Genomic DNA, 17,378 nt, shown 5'->3' on the forward strand with positions numbered 1-17,378 from the left:
TGGCACAGCAGTCGTAGAGACTGCACGAAGTGCAGTCAGCAATGTCTCCTTCCCCTTACCACACAGGCACGGTCACGGAAGTTTGCCAAAGGTCTGGAGTCCTGCTTCTGGATTCCCTTCGTTCGTCCGTCCTTCTGCAGCGATCTTGTTCTTTAAATAAATAATGCTTGTTAAATAGAGCTGCAAGCCACACGGACCCTCGATCTCCTAGCAGCCTCCAGTCATCAGTAGGTATGTCATCAGGGACGGTTGCCTTGTTCGACTTCAGCATTGACTTCGACAGCAGTAATTGGTAAAACAGGACTCTCGACCCAAGGAACAGTCGGGACGACAGAATGGCAAAACTCTTCGTTATACAACTGAATGTAGTACTCTCGCCATCTGTGTCTACTTTCACAGCTATTAGGCGATCCGATAGTCGAGCCACCGCTGTAACGCTGTTTTTAAAAGTCCCGTTCAATATGAAACCAACGCCATTGCGATTTGATGTGCCGTGGTAGATGAGCTTGTAACCATCGCCTAATCCCCTTGACTTGAGGCCTTTCCAGCGAGTCTCCTGTACACAATATATGTCAACACGTTTTCTGAGACTGTCTGCCAGTTCACTTCTTCCGGTAAGCGTCCCAACGTTAAGTGTTGCCAGGCGCATTGGATGATGTTGGCGATGGCGGACTAACTTCTTTGGCCGGCTTCGTCCTCTAGCCGGTAGCTCTCGCATATTTGTCACATTGCAAAGGGACAAGGACAATGCTCGTTGCTTCTGGGGGACGCCCTAGCTTCTGAACAATACATAGTAGACATTAGCAGTCATAGTAGCATTAGCAGACGGGGGTGTTGTCCTCGTCGGCTTGTCGCAATAGCAAGCTAACAGCCTAGCACCGAAATCGTCATACTACCTCTTCACTTAGCTAGCATGTGGCCACAGCCCTAGGACTGGGCTACTAGCCGGACACCTCCGTGGCATGGTTGAACATACCGAGACTAAGTCTCGCTACCATAGCTGCCCGACGACCAGGGCCGCAGCTGCGCCGATCTGAGGCGGATTTGCAGCGGGTGTATATCGATTAGTCTATCATATCTTTGCTTCCTTCCGTGCACATGTATCATTCCTTAATAGGTCTTTGCGTATCTTTTCCCCAATCTTGGAAAGAAATTTAGTGTTTTTTATTTTATTGATGCAAATCAAGGAACAACATTGTAATTACCACCGCTGTCAAGAACAAAGAACCACTTAATATACAAGATCCCAGTGCCCTTCTTCCAGAAGAGGGGCTACGATGATAAAAACTAATTAACTAAACTCGTTGACTACGTTCCTGAAGTCATCGAGGTCTTTGAAAGTTCATTCGCACAGATGTTCCAGAGTCAGAAACAGATAATAGTCGGGTGGAACAAGGTCCGTCCTATAGGGAGTGTGGGGCACAGTGGCACAGCATAGGACCTCCAGAAAGTTACCTTTGTAGTGAGGTCTCGCATTGTCTTGCAGCAGTGCTACCAATCGGCTACCGGCCAACTTCTAAAGTTGCTTCACGTAGGAATTGGCGTTGATTGTGTGATTATCTTTCAGCAGCTACAAGTGCAGAACACCTTGAAAATCCCATAATACAGGAAATCAAAAGTGCGGGAAAATATGCAAAGATCCAAGATTCTAATAGTTACGATTTCAAACCGACACCATCGGCTTACTCGGCCGCTTTCGCTAATAGTACTACTTTTTTTTAAGTACGAGCGCTAGTGAGAGAAAGTAGTACGTGTCCAAAAAAAATCCAGCTATCAAGTCGAAGAAGGGATGCAGAGATTATCCTTGAAAGTTCGCAAGTTTATTCGCCTATGTAGGATTGTGATCTCCATACGTAAAAGAAAAACACCAGCTGTCATGTTTTCGCTGTTCATTTAAAACAATAGGTCAATATCAACAACATCGACAATTGCCTGTACAGAACGTAGGGACATCCACTCAGCACGCTCGAATACTTTCGCAGTCGCATCGCTCGAATACATGGTAAATTTGCAGCGTAGATGCAAAACTAAGATGAAGCCGGTCGCCACCGGAGAGGATTGTTGGCGAATTCGTAATATTCGTAATTATATTCGTTCACGACGATATTCATGATCACCATAATCAATTACTTCCAAGGGCCAAGTTCAGTTCAATTCCAAACGTTACGAAAAGGGGAACTCTATTGTTGCCTCTAAAAATATTCAAATGTTGTCTCGCAAGTTTGACTGTGAGCTCTACTTCGATATTGCGCCTGCGATGTACTGGAAAGAATGGAGATCAAGTGGTATGGCCAGCTGCTGCAAAGTCCCAACTTTTCCTATTCCAGTTGCGCTACCTAAATGCAAAATTCTACAATAAAGATGTGAGAAGGCTGGAGAGTAAATAGCGAATACACTAACCTTGGCGGCAGCTCAGTACTCCGTAAATGGTTAGCTTCTTATTTACGGCGAATGTTGGGAAAACATTCGTCCTCTGATTTCTGATATAAACCTATCTTTTTCCTCTCATGAATGGTTCCCTAGTTTTATCGAACAAGTTTACTTCGACACTTCATTCAGTACACAGAAACCCCACTTGGAAATATTGCCTTCTAAAAAAAACCTCAGAAATTACACAAGGACCGCTCTCGGTGGGTTGAGATTTCTGATGGAATTCTAGTACAAAGACCAACACAGTCGGAAAAGAACGAACCAACCTGAAGTGCAATCGTATAACCGATTGCTTGTGCAATAGAACCCACGCAACTTCCAATCGGACTACAGAGATGAATGAGGATCCAAACGCACCACTTCTTGCGCGACGCAATTGCACCAGAAGACAGATCGTTTTGACCCAACTGTGGATCCCACAGCTACTTGCCATGCTGCACCAATTTTGATGAAATGAGCGTGATAGATTGGTTTCTTCGGCAGCTAGCACTTGAAATTTACCCAGCATGACAGCTAATGCGCGAGCCACAAAAAATCGATGATTTGTTGTATGGATCTGAACAAGTTTGGAAAGTTTTAGAATTATAACAACAAAAAAAAGAACTTATACCTATGCTCTGTCCTAATCTCGTCATCTAAAGCCTAGGCATTAACCTCTCTACGGTTGCACATTGTAGAGATGTCTATGAGAAAATATTGGATTGGTCACACCCGAACCAACAAAACTTAAAGTGAGAATACAGGAAAAACTGATAAAGTTCATACCGGAAGTGTGGCTGTCCACACGCAAGGCAAGTACGTTTATTACCGTTTTCGGTTGAAAAAAAAGGTTCTTTCTCTCCGATTCATACGAGGAAAAACAGGAAGAGAAGACATTAAGAAAAATGACAGAATAGGGACTCGTTGAGGGAGAATTTTCATATAATAGAGACATTCATAATCTGGTGTTACACAAACGTTTGAGATTCTTCGTATGCCGAAGTTTCATGAGCAGAGTCAAGCATACGTTGGGATTTTCCGAACAGGAGAACCGCGAGAGGAGTGTACAATGAGGCACAGCATAATATGAAAAATTGAAAAATGTTCATTTGGAGCAGTGTATGTAGTGTAGTGCTACTTTTATTAGAACGATTAGAGGTCAATCCCTGACAGAAGTGAAATTTTTGCATTCAGCGTAGAAGAGCTAAGGGATTCTCGTTCAATAACGATGATTTATCATGTTATCAGTCAGAAACGGACGTCATTACGATGCGAAAAAAGGCATCTACAACTGGAAATAATGGTAAAATTAGTGCAAAATAGGCTGTACGAGTTGCTGAAGTTGCAATAACAATAGTGTGTGTGTGTGTGTGTGTGTGTGTGTGTGTGTGTGTGTGTGTGTGTGTGTGTGTGTGTGTGTGTGTGTGTGTGTGTGTGTGTGTGTGTGTGTGTGTGTGTGTGTGTGTGTATATATATATATATGTGTGTGTGTGTGTGGGAGAGAGAGAGAGAGGAAAATGCTCCATAATGTCTGCAGGTGCCGAGCCATCGCCATGCACCTTATAGGTGAGCACTCCACCTCTTCACCATTGTCCGAAACTGTGTAGACATGTCTGTTGCTTTGATAAGGCAAGTTAGTTTCTCTCATATTTTAGTGAGGGTGAATAAACTTTTATGTTAATGCATACTATCAAATTTGTAAACTATCATGCTGTATAATAAAAGGCGTATTTTGTCACGTGTGTGTCTCAGTCAAGAAATCCCAAAAAGAGAGGGAGACGGATACCATGGCGTTGGTTTGGTGCGCTACAGCCACGCGGTAAAATTGGGTGAGACGGGTCCTACGGCGTCGAATTCGTGCCCCGGAGCTAGATAGCTGTAAAATGGGGTGGGACGGGTCTCACGGGCTCGGAGTGGTGCGCTGGTGCCAGAAAACTATAGAGAGGGGAGAGACGGGTTCCACTGCGTCGGATTAGTGCGCGAAATCCACAACGCGGTAGAATGGGTATCTTTGGTTCCTTCCCATATCTATTTATCAGCATGCCTCCCTGATGCTGCTAACATCCTTTCTTCAAAAAGAGAGAAAAAAAAATTGCGAACGGCTGCTTAAATACAGTACATAGTAGCCAACAGTCTACGCGATCCTACGTAGAACGTTATTTTTATCACTATGATGGTGATATTAGCGTCATTTTATGTTAGCACATTATTCTTTGCTAATAGCTAAGAACGGAGGAAACTCATACTTTGAATGATGTTTCCAAATTTTGGAGGTTTGAGAGAAACATATTCTCCAAATATAGAACTGAGCCTTTAGAGAAGATCTTTCATCCATGCTTAAATTTCCGGATAAAAAAATTGAAGGAAGAGTTGATAGAAAGAAAACAACTCTAGTTTTACAAAAAAAAAATGTCGTTACTTTTATTTCTTATTGATCGGTGAATGCGAGCGAAGCGAACACCAAAAAAAGCCTGAAGTCCGACTTTAGCCGGACGTTCAGGCTGATACCTTAATAATGAAATTAACAAGCTTGAAACATGCTATAGAGAAGGAACTTACATTAAAATCTCTTTTTGCTTTCTCACATTCCTTTTCATTCTTTCGAAAGCTACTTGGGGAAAAGCTACGAAATTTGCTAAAATTCTCAGTTTCCAAAAAGAAAAACCCAGAGGGCATCTAAACGCGACAATTTACTCACTTCAGAGAAACGTTTGTTTACAAAATGCATCCTCATCTGCCTTTCTAGGCTTTTCGGCTACCTAGTTACAAATGTTCAAAATACAAGAATTTGAACCAGTCCTGCACACAACTGTCCTAAACTCGATCGATGTTCATCGCTAAAATCACCTCCAAATCACGCGTAAGTGCTGCAGATATCACAAGTTTAGAAAAAAATTACAGGTAAAGTGTACTTTTCAGCAGTTCTTTCCGTTTTGTAAAAATCAAAATTCCTTCGGAGATTTCCAATTTTATTTTTATTCATCTGCATTTACCTTACTTATTGACCATAATATAATATAATTTTATATTATATTATATTGTTATTTATTTTGATTTTAAATTTTTGGGTTTACTCTTGAACTTTATTTCTTGGAAGGATCGTGTTCCAACTACACGCTTGAACGTGCTTATAGTACAGTGCTTCCGCAGACAAGAAGTCTTAGGAAATTAGCCAAAATCCGGGCTAGAGCGAGTTCTGTGTCATCCGTTGCTGTCATTCTTCTCTATCTCTTTCGTTAAGTCGGTCTAAACAACACTGCAGGATAATAAAGGATTTTATTTTCGCTTTGAAATACTCCTACCTACAAATTGATATGCAGTTTATGTTAAAGCAGTGATTGTTTATTTAGATGGAAACTGTATATATTCGCTAAATAGGTTTGTTCACGTGACCACCACAAAGGAGAACATGTAATCGTTTAATCCACTTTCAAGTAATTAACGCAAATTCCAGCAAGGGCACTTTATCAAACTTAAGAGACTCTCAATAAGTAAATTAATCGAACAAAATGACAAAGTTAGAAAGGCGTCTGTAACAGAACCGAGACAAAATACACCTGAAAGTAGAAAATAAGTACACTTAAAGGCATCGCCCCACGAATCTGAGGTGGTACGGATTTCAGGTGGAGTATTCGTATGCGGGATCGGAGAGTATGGAGAAGGGGGTGATTCCGTCCATTTCTTCCTAATTGACGTAAAAAACGGTCCTGAAGATGCGGTGCGTGCACAAGGCTGGCGCGCTCCAATCGAACTCGTTGTAGGAAATAGCGCGCCAGAAATCGCTCGAAACCGTATCGTCCGGGCCCTTGTTTTACGGCAATTAGGAAGAAATGGACGGAATCACCCTTCTCTCCATAATCTACAATCCCGTATACGAATACTCCACCTGAAATCCGTAGCACCTCAGATTCGTGGGGTGATGCCTTTAAAAAATTCGCAGCATCATTGCTCTAGTGACCGGACTCATATTTGCAGTGGCGACATTAGCTAGCGCGCTTTATTTTCTCGACACGCTCTCTCTGCTCACAGGCCAGCACAGATCGGAAGCGTCGCAGCCGCCAAAGCAAATTGAAGTACCAGAGCCTAACAGCTCCTTATTACATACAGACGACCGTTCAATAGCGTTTATTTCGAAGATGACATACAAATGAATCAAACAAGGCGGTGTTCCTAATGAAACGATAACTCCAGTAGAATAGAAGAGAAAAAACGTCTGAAACCATGTTGAATGCGAAGTTATGGGAACGATTGAGCGGGAATGCTTAGAATCACAGGATGGACGTAACTTTGCAAGCCACTAAATGTTTGATGAACAAAAACATGAAAATGGACGAACAGGCCTGTCAGGGCGAATTATTGGGTAGATCAAGTCGATACAACCCGCATTGTAGTAAGTGTGAAATAGGAGGAAGAAATATCAGTAAACCCATGAGACCGGCAACCACTGTGGGCAAACGGGAAGTTTTTCTGCTATTTGCTCCAGTTGAACAATAGTTTCGTCAATATCGTTGTTCACTATTACATAATCGAACAAATGGCCAAACGCTTGTCGAAGAATTTCGGACTCCCGTAAAAGTCTCTCAAGACTACCGTCGGGCTGAAATGTCCTTTCCCTCTGCGATAAACAAAGCAATACAAGAAATGTGCTCACATCTTGAAGTCCTTGCAAATTTGGAGCAGCAATGAAGACCACGAAAGGTGAATACTCTGCTGTCCTCAAGACCTGAAAAGGTAGTTCCACATTTTTGTGTTCCTTCTTAAAGAGAAATTTTGCCAAGGTGGACACACCAAGCGAATATGTGCAATTGCAGCCCAACCTGCTCCTCTTTTACTTTCAACTTCGAAAATTTCTCAAGGTTGTCCACAACCCAATAATCTTTCGTCATTTCTATGTGAAAAACATTAAGCCCAGACAGAGAACCTTCTTTCCGTATTAAAACGCTTTTTGTATCTTACATGTGTAAAATAACCTGTTAGGAACATTCCTACGTAAATTTTCCTTAGTAGTACGAGCTCGTGTTACGACAAGAGAATATACCTATGAATCACGAGCTAGTTTCATCTCTAGAAACATAAACCATGGCATCCAAAATTGAAAGGACTAGATGTTCCACTACTTAAAAGATTAACAAGATGGAAGATACAATATTCGAACATTCGAAAGATCTCAAAGCCAAAAAAACAACTGAGAGTTTCGAGTGTTCGAGAAAGAACAGTTCGAACACTCAAAATCCCTTTGTTCTAGAGTACCCGACTTCAGTTAGGCCTCATGGACGGAAATCCAGTTAACTGTCCACGGATTTCCTCGCTATACACATTAATAAGAAAAAGTATTTCACAGACGCCAAATTGTCACACTGTACGGAATCGCCGTGAAGGTGGGAGTATAAGAACCATTAAAGCTGCCAAAAATGAGAACAACTATAATGACTAACTGCATCTACAGCATACACAGTAGCAGAAGTTACCATTTAGACCTAATGGTGCAAACAAAAAAATCAGCTATTTTTTAGCCTTTTTTAACGATAATTTCCTTACAACTTTGGTTTTTTTTTCTTAGTTTTGAAATTATTCAACAAACAATAAGAAAGTATCTCCTGATTCTGGTAGTGTCTGATGCTGGTTGGGGTCACAGGAACCATCTAGGATGTCCAGAAGAAAAAAAGACTGGGATGGCTACCTATATATCAATGTACGTTCGGTCTTATCAGAGGCGACGACTGAGGATTTGATGATACAAGCCAAGAAGATAAAGATCGACGTCGCCGGATTAACCGAGATGAGACGATATCATCCACTGAATACCATCAATGACATTGGAGAAGAACCGGTCCTAGGAACACGGGATAGAGGAGTTGGAGGAATCGGTGTTCTCGGCACCTTCAGTGAACATCAATTCTTTCAAACAACTGACTATCCTGTCTAGAGGGTCCTACGGATAAGAAAATGTGGATCAAATCAACGTTTATTTCCTTAATCGCTTACGCTACAACATCAAGCTACAAAGTAAAGAAAGTCGAAGCTTGCTGCATAAACCTGGAGAAGTTCTACAGAGACGATCATGAGGTCATTGTTTGTGACTTCAACATCAAAATTATTTTAAGAATATTCTTTACGAGATCACAGCATCACCTTTCTGAAGAAGACTTTTCTTCCTACGGAAAGGATAGGAAGCCACCTAACTCCCAAAGCGAAGTTCCAACACAATAGTCAAATGGGGCACTTCGCTTCGTTAATAGACTCTTTAAAAGTACTGAAATGGACAACATGGACGAGAAATATGATCGGCAAGAAGAACACTTTTATAGTGAGGGAAAAACTGAGAAGGGTAAAACTACAAAGGAATGCCTGTCTGCGAAACTTCTAGGCTAGTACGTCTACGTGGAGCCGCACGACCGCAGGAGCTACAGGCAACCATGAACTCACGCCCGAGCTCGCGAGCCTTTGCATCATTAAATACAAACATATGAAGTTCTTCCAGTCCTGCTTTCATCAGATTAGAGAAATTTTTTTTTTGACTCAGTTGAGACGGAAGCAATCACTGAGGCATTAGATAATTAGAGCGTAAACAAAGGTACTTCAAGAGTTGTATAGCAACTTCACGACCAAAATTTCGCCAGTCAACAAAAACATAATTATTTATGTGAAGAAAACCTGACAAAAAAAAAACAGATGCCACTCTCGAGAACGCAATAATAAAGCTGGAATGAGATGACGGAAGAGTTATAGATGATGATCTGATGTTTCACCATCATCTCTTCGCTGATGACATCTTAATAATAATAGTCTTAATAACACATCATAATATCTAGCTTCAGCTGAGCGGAAGGAATACTGATGAAGGTTGACGGTACGCATAGAAGATCGGTCTTCAGTTGAATCCGTAGAGGATCAAACGGCTCGTTTGCAGTCAGCGAAACAAATATCCCGATTGCTCTAACTAGATATATCAAGGTAAGGATACTAACAAGATGAGCAAGATGACCACTTAGCTGTGCAGGAGGAAATAAATGGCTCGGCGAGCATCGGGTTATGAGGAAATGACAGCCCAGAGAAAAAAATGATATCAGGACCCTTAGAGGAGTTAGTGGCACTGCACATTTAACCATTCGTTGTAGAAAAAGATCTAGCTAAATTTTCGTAGATTTCCGTGTGTCTATTAGGACTGTCCAACGTCGTTCATGTGCTTTCCCACTGTTTCATAGAAGATCCTGTGAAGAACAGTTGGTAGAAGAACAGTCGAAGAGTCAAATTCGGCGCTGCCCAGAGGTGATAGACAGACTTACGTCTAATACACAATCAACACTGGATTCAGTATTAAACGTCAAATTCACACTGTTAATGAAGCCTGTTCCATTTAGTGTAATGTACGGCTTTTGTATATTCTATCAGGTTATCTTATTCACGGAAACCAACTGTTCTTCACAGGGTATTCTAGAAAACAGTTCGGCAGCACATGAGTGACGTTAGACAGCCCTAAAAAACTAACGGAAATCTTTGAAAATTAAGCTAGAACGTTTTGTACATCGAATGGTTAAATGTGTACTGCCATCTAAAGATTTTACCAAAGGAAATGAAAAATCAAAGCAAGAATAGAATTCGAAGGGACTACCAGTTACTGTATATACACTAGCTTCATGTTTCCTCTCAATTTTTACGATATAAATTTGGAAGAAGTTGGCAAAGCTTACTGCCCTTTTTCCGGCTTACGATTCTGCCACGCTGTTCCAAACATCGAAGATTTTGCCAGAGACGGTTACTATCAATAATTGAGTATTTGAAAACCTCTCTAGATGAGGCTTCAATTGCTCGATGTGGTAGAGATAGGTAAGGGATCAATTTGTAGAAAACTTAAATTCCATTGCGCGTTGAGAGATGCTGAGCAAATTCTGAGTTTCAAAGATGGATACAAATCGACATTTCTATACAAAATTGTTATCACATGTGTAATAAGTATACTCGAAAATCTCGGTCGCCAAGATTCTATGAAAACTAGTTCGGAAATTGAAAAGACGACAGTTTCTAGCAAAATGCTCATCGTACTCTTTATCAGCTTATGTCAAAGCCCTGGTGTTGCTTCTAGAACAAAGGTAGTTTAAATCTATAAAATAGGCATAATCTACGAAAGGACCAATATTTTTACACGAAAAACGGCCTATAATGTGAGCCCTGTCCCTAAGTGACCAGTGTAGTCTAGTAAAGTCAATCACTCCCCCGGCTTGTATGCAGAACATACGCACATCATCGTATTCATACCGATTCTCTGCTTCATTTATGTAGAGAGATTCGAGGAACTACTAAAAAAGGTGCACGAAAAATATGAAAATTGTCTTCTGCAAATGCTGCTGATCTTCTCGGTGCTTGATAGCGTTTGAAAATCGCCTACATTCTAGAAAATCATCTACTTCAGTTGTGTAATTTAAAAAAGTAGCTTTTAGATTTTCTAAGCCCTCCAGCTCCTTATTTTTAAAGAATAAACTTTCAACACCACCTGCTTTTTGTATCCGATCGAAACGACAGGCCTGCTATATATTGGTGCTACATGTGGAGTAGGAGCAGATCTTCTCAATGAAATACTGCCCGGTTTGTCATGTGCTCCAAAAAGGGAAAAACAAACCGGCCAACTAATTGCTAAGGTTTGGGGAAAAATTCATTTCTTTCCTTTCTTTGTACAAGTACTGCAAATTAATCATTGCTCTATTGTGCAGTTGTAGACGCTCTATTGTGCTGCTCAACAAATCATTCCCAACGACTTCCACCGATTCGATAAATGTTCCTATATTTCATGGTGTTTTTCGCTATGTTGTTGCGTTGTTTCATCTCCTTTGCGTCTCTCTTTTTCTTTTTTAAAGGCAAGGTACCACTAAACTGAGAATGTCAGGATCTTGCGGGCAAATATAGAGTTCGGGATATAAATTACGAGTATGAATGTATGCCGCTCAATTCTCCTAATCGTCCTCATAAACGGCGAAGCAATTGCCTTAGTTCATCCCAATCAGATGCAGAAGAATAAAAAGTTCTTTCAAGGTTAGAACACGCCACCTTTATACACGCTCCTGTCCGTTCAGCAGCCTATTATTTAATCTTACTTGAACAAGGTGCTGGGGAGACCTCATCGATTCTCGACCGCTCGCTCGTGAATGCTGCGTGTGCAGCAGGGCACGCTTAAATCCGTAATCTACACCTGGAACTTTATATTTGCCAATAGAGAATCCAACATCGCCAGTTTCGTAATACGCTGCCTTTAAGATTTTAGTACATTCCATGCACAGCACAAAACCCACGAACAGCTTCGACAACTTAAACATATCAATTAGATGCTGAAGGCGGAAAATGTCGAAAATGTTTCGTTGTATTTTGATTCTAATTACTTGAAAAAGCAGCAGCATAAAAATAAAAAATCTAAATTTTCTTGTAGAGCGAGGAACTCCCTCTCAAATGATATGTAACATTTTGCCAATACTTTCAATGCCCTTCTGCAATTTCAGATTTGAAAACAACCTTCACAAATTACTTCCAATCCAAAAACCGATGCTGTTACATACCACAATCAGTAGTATTGCCGAACGACCTCAAACAAAACTTTGAAGTACATACAAATTCACGGAAAATCTACACGTGAAAAGGATGAGGTGTGCCTAAAATAGCTTAAACCCATCGTATTATCTTTAGTTGTGTACTGAGTTGATCATTCCTTATAGGTATGCGCCTACGAGCTCGACTTCAATTCAAAATAGTTTGAGGGTTATTAATGAACACGCGTGCAGCATATACAATGATTTGCGAAGGGTAGCCGATATGTCAAGGCAGTGATTTTATTCTCTCAAACAAGTCTGCTACCAGTTTATTGGAATCACTAGAGAAGAGACAGGTGAAAGACACTGGAAGAGTGGAAACTGTGGCAGGATACTGTGTTAGAAATAATTCATTCTCTACGCTGCTTAGACTGCACCTTGAGCCTACTTCGAAAACTGACATTACTATAATTTAATGCTGCCTTTGATGTAGTCGGGACCCTGTCGATAGCTTACTTCAACCATGTGTTGTCGGAAAGAAGAAGAAGAAATAGTCAAAGAATCCACATCAATCACATGCACAAAAATATTTGTGAATTTATCCTTGAACAAAGGCACTAGCCTCACGGGCTTCTTGACTTCCTTAATCAAAATCCTAATTCTGTCAGTTCTCAGTCTTGTCAAAAGCTCCTCACGGTGCGGTCCTAACCCAGCCAGAGGATGAATGAATTCAGTACCTAACCTAACCACAAAAACACTTGGAATTGTTTTTTTCCGACCATTTTTCATAGATAAAGTTCGCGGAAGTGAAAGAAAGAATTTGTTTCCTTGTCCTTCTGAAGTTTTAAGAAGCCATGAAGTTAAAGGCAGCATACCACGAATCTGGGGTGGTACGGATTTCAGGTGGAGTCGTAGATTATGAAGACCGGGGTGGTTCTGCTCATCTCCACCTGAATCACTGCAAACATCCGGCCCCTGAATGCTGTTTTGTACAATGCCTTCTATTGCAGCGCGCCACTCTTGCACGCGTAGCGTCCCTTACTGCCTATTCGGCCAGTCCGAATTGATTTCCAACGAATGGCAGGGCGGAGGCGGCGCAAGGGGTGGAGCGTTACAATGGAAGGCATAGTACAAGCATTCGGGGGCCGGCTGCTTGCAGTGATTCAGGGAGAGATGAGCGGAACCACCCCGGTCTCCATAATCTGCCACCCCGTATACGGATACTCCACCTGAAATCCGTACCACCCCAGATTCGTGGTATTCTCCCTTTACGTTTGCTTTCATTATGTTGAAGAACGTAAATAAGCTCATTCTACAACTTGTACACATCATGTAAAGTATGTAAAATAAAAAAATAAATTTCAAAAAAAGTTGCGACAGTTCTTCACTACTAGTTATTCAATGTACTGGAAATCTCCTTCACTCCGAAAAGACGACAACGAAATATCGCTGAGGAATTTTAACAAATGGCAAATAGAAGAGTCGAAAGGTGAAAGAAGCGAAGAAACACCAACTTGGTGAAGAAGGAAGGTTGCTGAAGGTTGATTCTGAAACATTTCCACGAACTAAAATCTATAAATTATCTTTAGAGACTGAAGAGAGCACATAGTACAACAAGATAGAAAAGAGTGAGATGTATAGGTCGAAATACAAGGGAGTGAATCAAACGGAAAAAAGATCATCATTTTAAATTGAAGAAATATAGACCAGCTTTTTCTGATGGAGTTCTACACACCACTACGCAACAGTGACTTTTAGCTTTCTTTAATTGAGCCAGAAATTCCGTTAGCCACGACCAAAGGACTTTAATCCTTTCTTCGAATGAAGGATTAAAGTCTTTTATTCGTGGCTAACGTTTCGGCAATACCGTCTTCTTCAGAGCCTGGAAGGCTGGACTCGAACGTGAATTACCCGCTCAAACGCACTATTTGTCCGACAAAGAAAGTCCTAAATTTACTGTTGGGCCAGATGCCTGTGGTGAGGCGATTAGAGCAATCAAATATCAACCTTAAATAGGGGACGAATTCCCGCGTAATGCAGAGGATTTCCTCTTCGCTATTCACATTTGTGCCCTGGGAGTGGATCCAAAACCCTTCCAGAGTAGACCCCCGCTCCCCCCTCCCATTCTACGTTCGCGCGCCAACATCGTGATTTTAACTTTAAAGTATTTTCCATTATAACGCCGCACCCTGTGACCACCTAATGCAGTGGGATCACGTGATTTCCTTTTGTCGTCAATGTGTTCTTTGACTGGGATACATACCGGTCTAGCTGTTTCTCCTATTCATCACCACACTGGATACATGATATCAGACGAACAACGCATGAACCTACGCAATCACTGCCATTGTTATCCGGACATATTTTGCACTCAGGTTTAGTATAAATACGATCATAAAGGCGATTGCGTATGCGCCTTTGCTTAAGATAGCTAGGGGAGCTCTACGATATGTACAGATTGTTCAAGATTAGCATTTTTCAGACATCGCTAAATGGCAACACTCACCTCATCGAAATAAACGGTATACAAAAAGGTATTTCTCTACCAGATTTGTTTTGGGTTTGTGCTCTTTCACTCATAGACCGCATTGGTCTGTAGCCGTTCTTGACCGCAATTTTCATAAAAGCTCAATAGATTCTTATCTTTTCTCTCTTTCAGTGTAAACGAAACTGGCTGTGCAAAGCATATTTGGTAATACCGACCTCTTGACTTGTATAGGATGAGCAGAAATGTAGTGTACATGCATGCCACAATCGCAGCCAGTGCTTCGACCCCTCTCATTTTTGGACGGTTGACGGAGGGATCCTCATCACTTGAGCTGCACCACATAAACCAGACCGCCTTCTCCTGAGGAGGGTCCACCTCCTCAGAAGAATCTATGCTAGTAAACTAGGATATTCTTATCACTGGACTTGCGGTACCATTTTGTCCTGTGCGTTCTGTTTGATATGCACCCAGACTTTGAGGAAAAGTAACTGTTCTCTTTTGGGCTTATCCCGAGCAAATTTTATATACTCCGACTGTCCACTTAGTATCTTGATGCAACTGTCCATCTGTTTGAGAGGAGCAGACAAGGAAACAGTCCTCGATATATCGGCAATAAAGCAAAGGTTGTGTTTCCCAGATCGCTGACTCAATTTTAGCTATGAAAGTAATGCCGAAAATTGGCAATAATCGTCGTCTCATAGCAACAAAGATTTGGTCATTTGTGCAAAATAGTTTCAAGACCATCTAAAGACAGTCCACTTGAGACTTCCTCAGAACAACCATCAACGGTTTCACAGAAAAGCCATATAGTTTCATTGCGCTCTGATATCCAGTTAAAAGCTCAAAAATTGCCTACATAGCGGAGTCATTGAAGACGTGTTTAATGCGGTAATATCGAAAGACTATTACTCGAGAGTTATGAAGATATGTGTTGATTAAGTGGTCCAAAAACATACGAGTGTTCGTAAGGTGGGCTGGTAGGAATTTCAGCACCTGTACCAACACTATGTTTGAGAATCAAGCGATCTTGTCTGTGGGGCCTCCTGCCAACTTATGAGAAGCCTTTGCTTAAACGTTTAGGACCTTCAAAGGGAAGCTCACTGACCTAGGTCAATTTGTGAGTTTTTATTAGTAGGTACAAAACATGACATAAGGTAAGGTAGGTAACTCTGTTTTAAACCGAGTTGTAGTCGGGAGTGATAAATGCGCTGATTTACTGGTATTCATACAATACCCTAATGCATCTACAGTGTTACTCTAGAAATTCTTCATCAGTGGAAAAGCGATAAAGGGAGTGTGAAGGTCAATTTAATGAAATCTAGTAGTCAAGAGGCTGAGATGGTGTGAAGATAGTATGTTTAGAAGATTTTTAATAACTTCAAGAAAACAACATCTCGAAGATATTATGTGTGAAGATATTATGTACCATCTTGCGCAGAACAGCGGAAGAAGTAGGTTGAGATGGTGAAAAACTAGGTCCTAATTCTAGCGCTGATTGCATGCTCAGTCATATAGAAATGCCTCCAAGTATGGTAACTTGAGAGTTGGCAGACAGAGATTGCACGTCAGCAGTATTTTCGCGACAGTTAAGGTCAGAGCAGACTGCTTTTGACCTCTTCGTGCACTATCACTACGCGACCTACTATGCAGACTGTCGAACTTCTTTTGTAAAATAGACTTAGCCTTAGACCGGATAGAATCACATATCGAAATCGACCCACCCAGTATTCTCCTCTAAAGGCGTTCATCCAAAAACTGCGAACAAGAGAATTCTTGATAGACTTTCTTTGTTGGCCGGAAAGAGCGTTTGATTGGATAAGTCCCTTTCGATTTAACCCTTTCAGACTCTGAAGAAGGCGATATCGCCGAAACATTAGCCAAGAATAAAAGATTGTTACAACCTCGTGTCCAGCTCAACTAAAGAAAGCAAATATTGAAACATCATCATGCCGAGGTTTATTAGTGGAGACAACAGCAACTACTTATGAGCAATATCAATTCTCGAAAGTGACGATGGTACCCCGCAGGTTTGAAATCCCAGTAGACCACATTTCTGCAGACGAAGAAGAAAAAACTCGAAAAACCTGCACAGAAGAGATGACGATTCGTGTATTACATCATTTTCAACAATTCAGACGTGAGTTTGATAAAATTTGATGCCAAAAAACTCAGATTGTGGGAATAGTGTTACGGTTAGAATATCACTGATAACTTCAACACAACAGCAGCTTGAGAAGCATTTTTAAAAGAATTTCTTTGTGATGCTTGTTCTGTAAAAAGGTTCCAATGCAACTTTTTTAACCTTTTTTTATCTTAGATGGCAATTGCTTTACTCAAGCTTTAAGCATTACCCGAATTATCAGACATAATGATCAAGTAGAAATCAGATAGAAAATGTAGAAGCATTTTTTAAAAGAACTTGGATATTTAGGGATTCGAAGAAGTCTAAATTGCAAAATTTCTCCTTTCCGGATGGTCTGGTCCTCTCAAAATCCAAAAAAAGAGGTAGAAATTTAAATTTTCCCAACTGAATTTCAAAAAGAAAAACTAGAAATTCTAAGCAGACGCAACATGACTGTTTTGCAGGACGAGTCCTCGTATATGAAACAAATCTCTCGTGATGTTTTCTTCTTGAAGTTACTAACAATCTTCTAAACATAATATCTTCACACCATCTCAGCCTTGGCCAATATATTTCAAATTCACATACAAATTTTTGAAAACGATGTGATATTAAAATCATCATTTCTACTTGCAAAAACGAGTTTTCTTCTCTATTTCGCGAAGATTTGGACCAGCAGACTGGCGAAGGCAGGAGGTCCCATATTGCGTTTTCTTAGACCTAGGTTTTTTTTTTTTTTGGAATTCAGAAGAGAAAAAAAATAAAAATTTTACCCCCTTTTTGAACTCTTCACACCTGAGTTTGAGATGATCAGACCATCCAGTGAGGAGAAGTTCTGTATCTA

The 17,378-nt window shown here is 40.9% G+C and overlaps 2 protein-coding genes across 2 annotated transcripts in view; both read right to left on the reverse strand.

Moving 5' to 3' along the window:
* Positions 1-55: 55 nt before the first annotated feature.
* Positions 56-718, reverse strand: RB195_022871 (uncharacterized protein; the record flags this gene model as incomplete). Its single annotated transcript, XM_064210111.1, has 1 exon — positions 56-718. The coding sequence occupies one exon, from the start codon at positions 716-718 to the stop codon at positions 56-58; it is 663 nt and encodes a 220-aa protein (XP_064065992.1).
* Positions 719-6,826: 6,108 nt separating this feature from the next.
* Positions 6,827-17,378, reverse strand: part of RB195_022872 (uncharacterized protein) — a gene marked incomplete at both ends in the record, with an annotated part of 64,471 nt that continues 53,919 nt past the window's right edge. The window contains 2 exons of the mRNA XM_064210112.1: positions 6,827-7,006; positions 7,061-7,132. Coding sequence (XP_064065993.1) covers positions 6,827-7,006; positions 7,061-7,132 — 252 coding nt within the window. The remainder of the gene's footprint in view (positions 7,007-7,060; positions 7,133-17,378) is intronic.

This window comes from Necator americanus, chromosome X (genome assembly GCF_031761385.1).
Source record: "Necator americanus strain Aroian chromosome X, whole genome shotgun sequence".
NCBI lineage: Eukaryota > Metazoa > Nematoda > Chromadorea > Rhabditida > Ancylostomatidae > Necator > Necator americanus.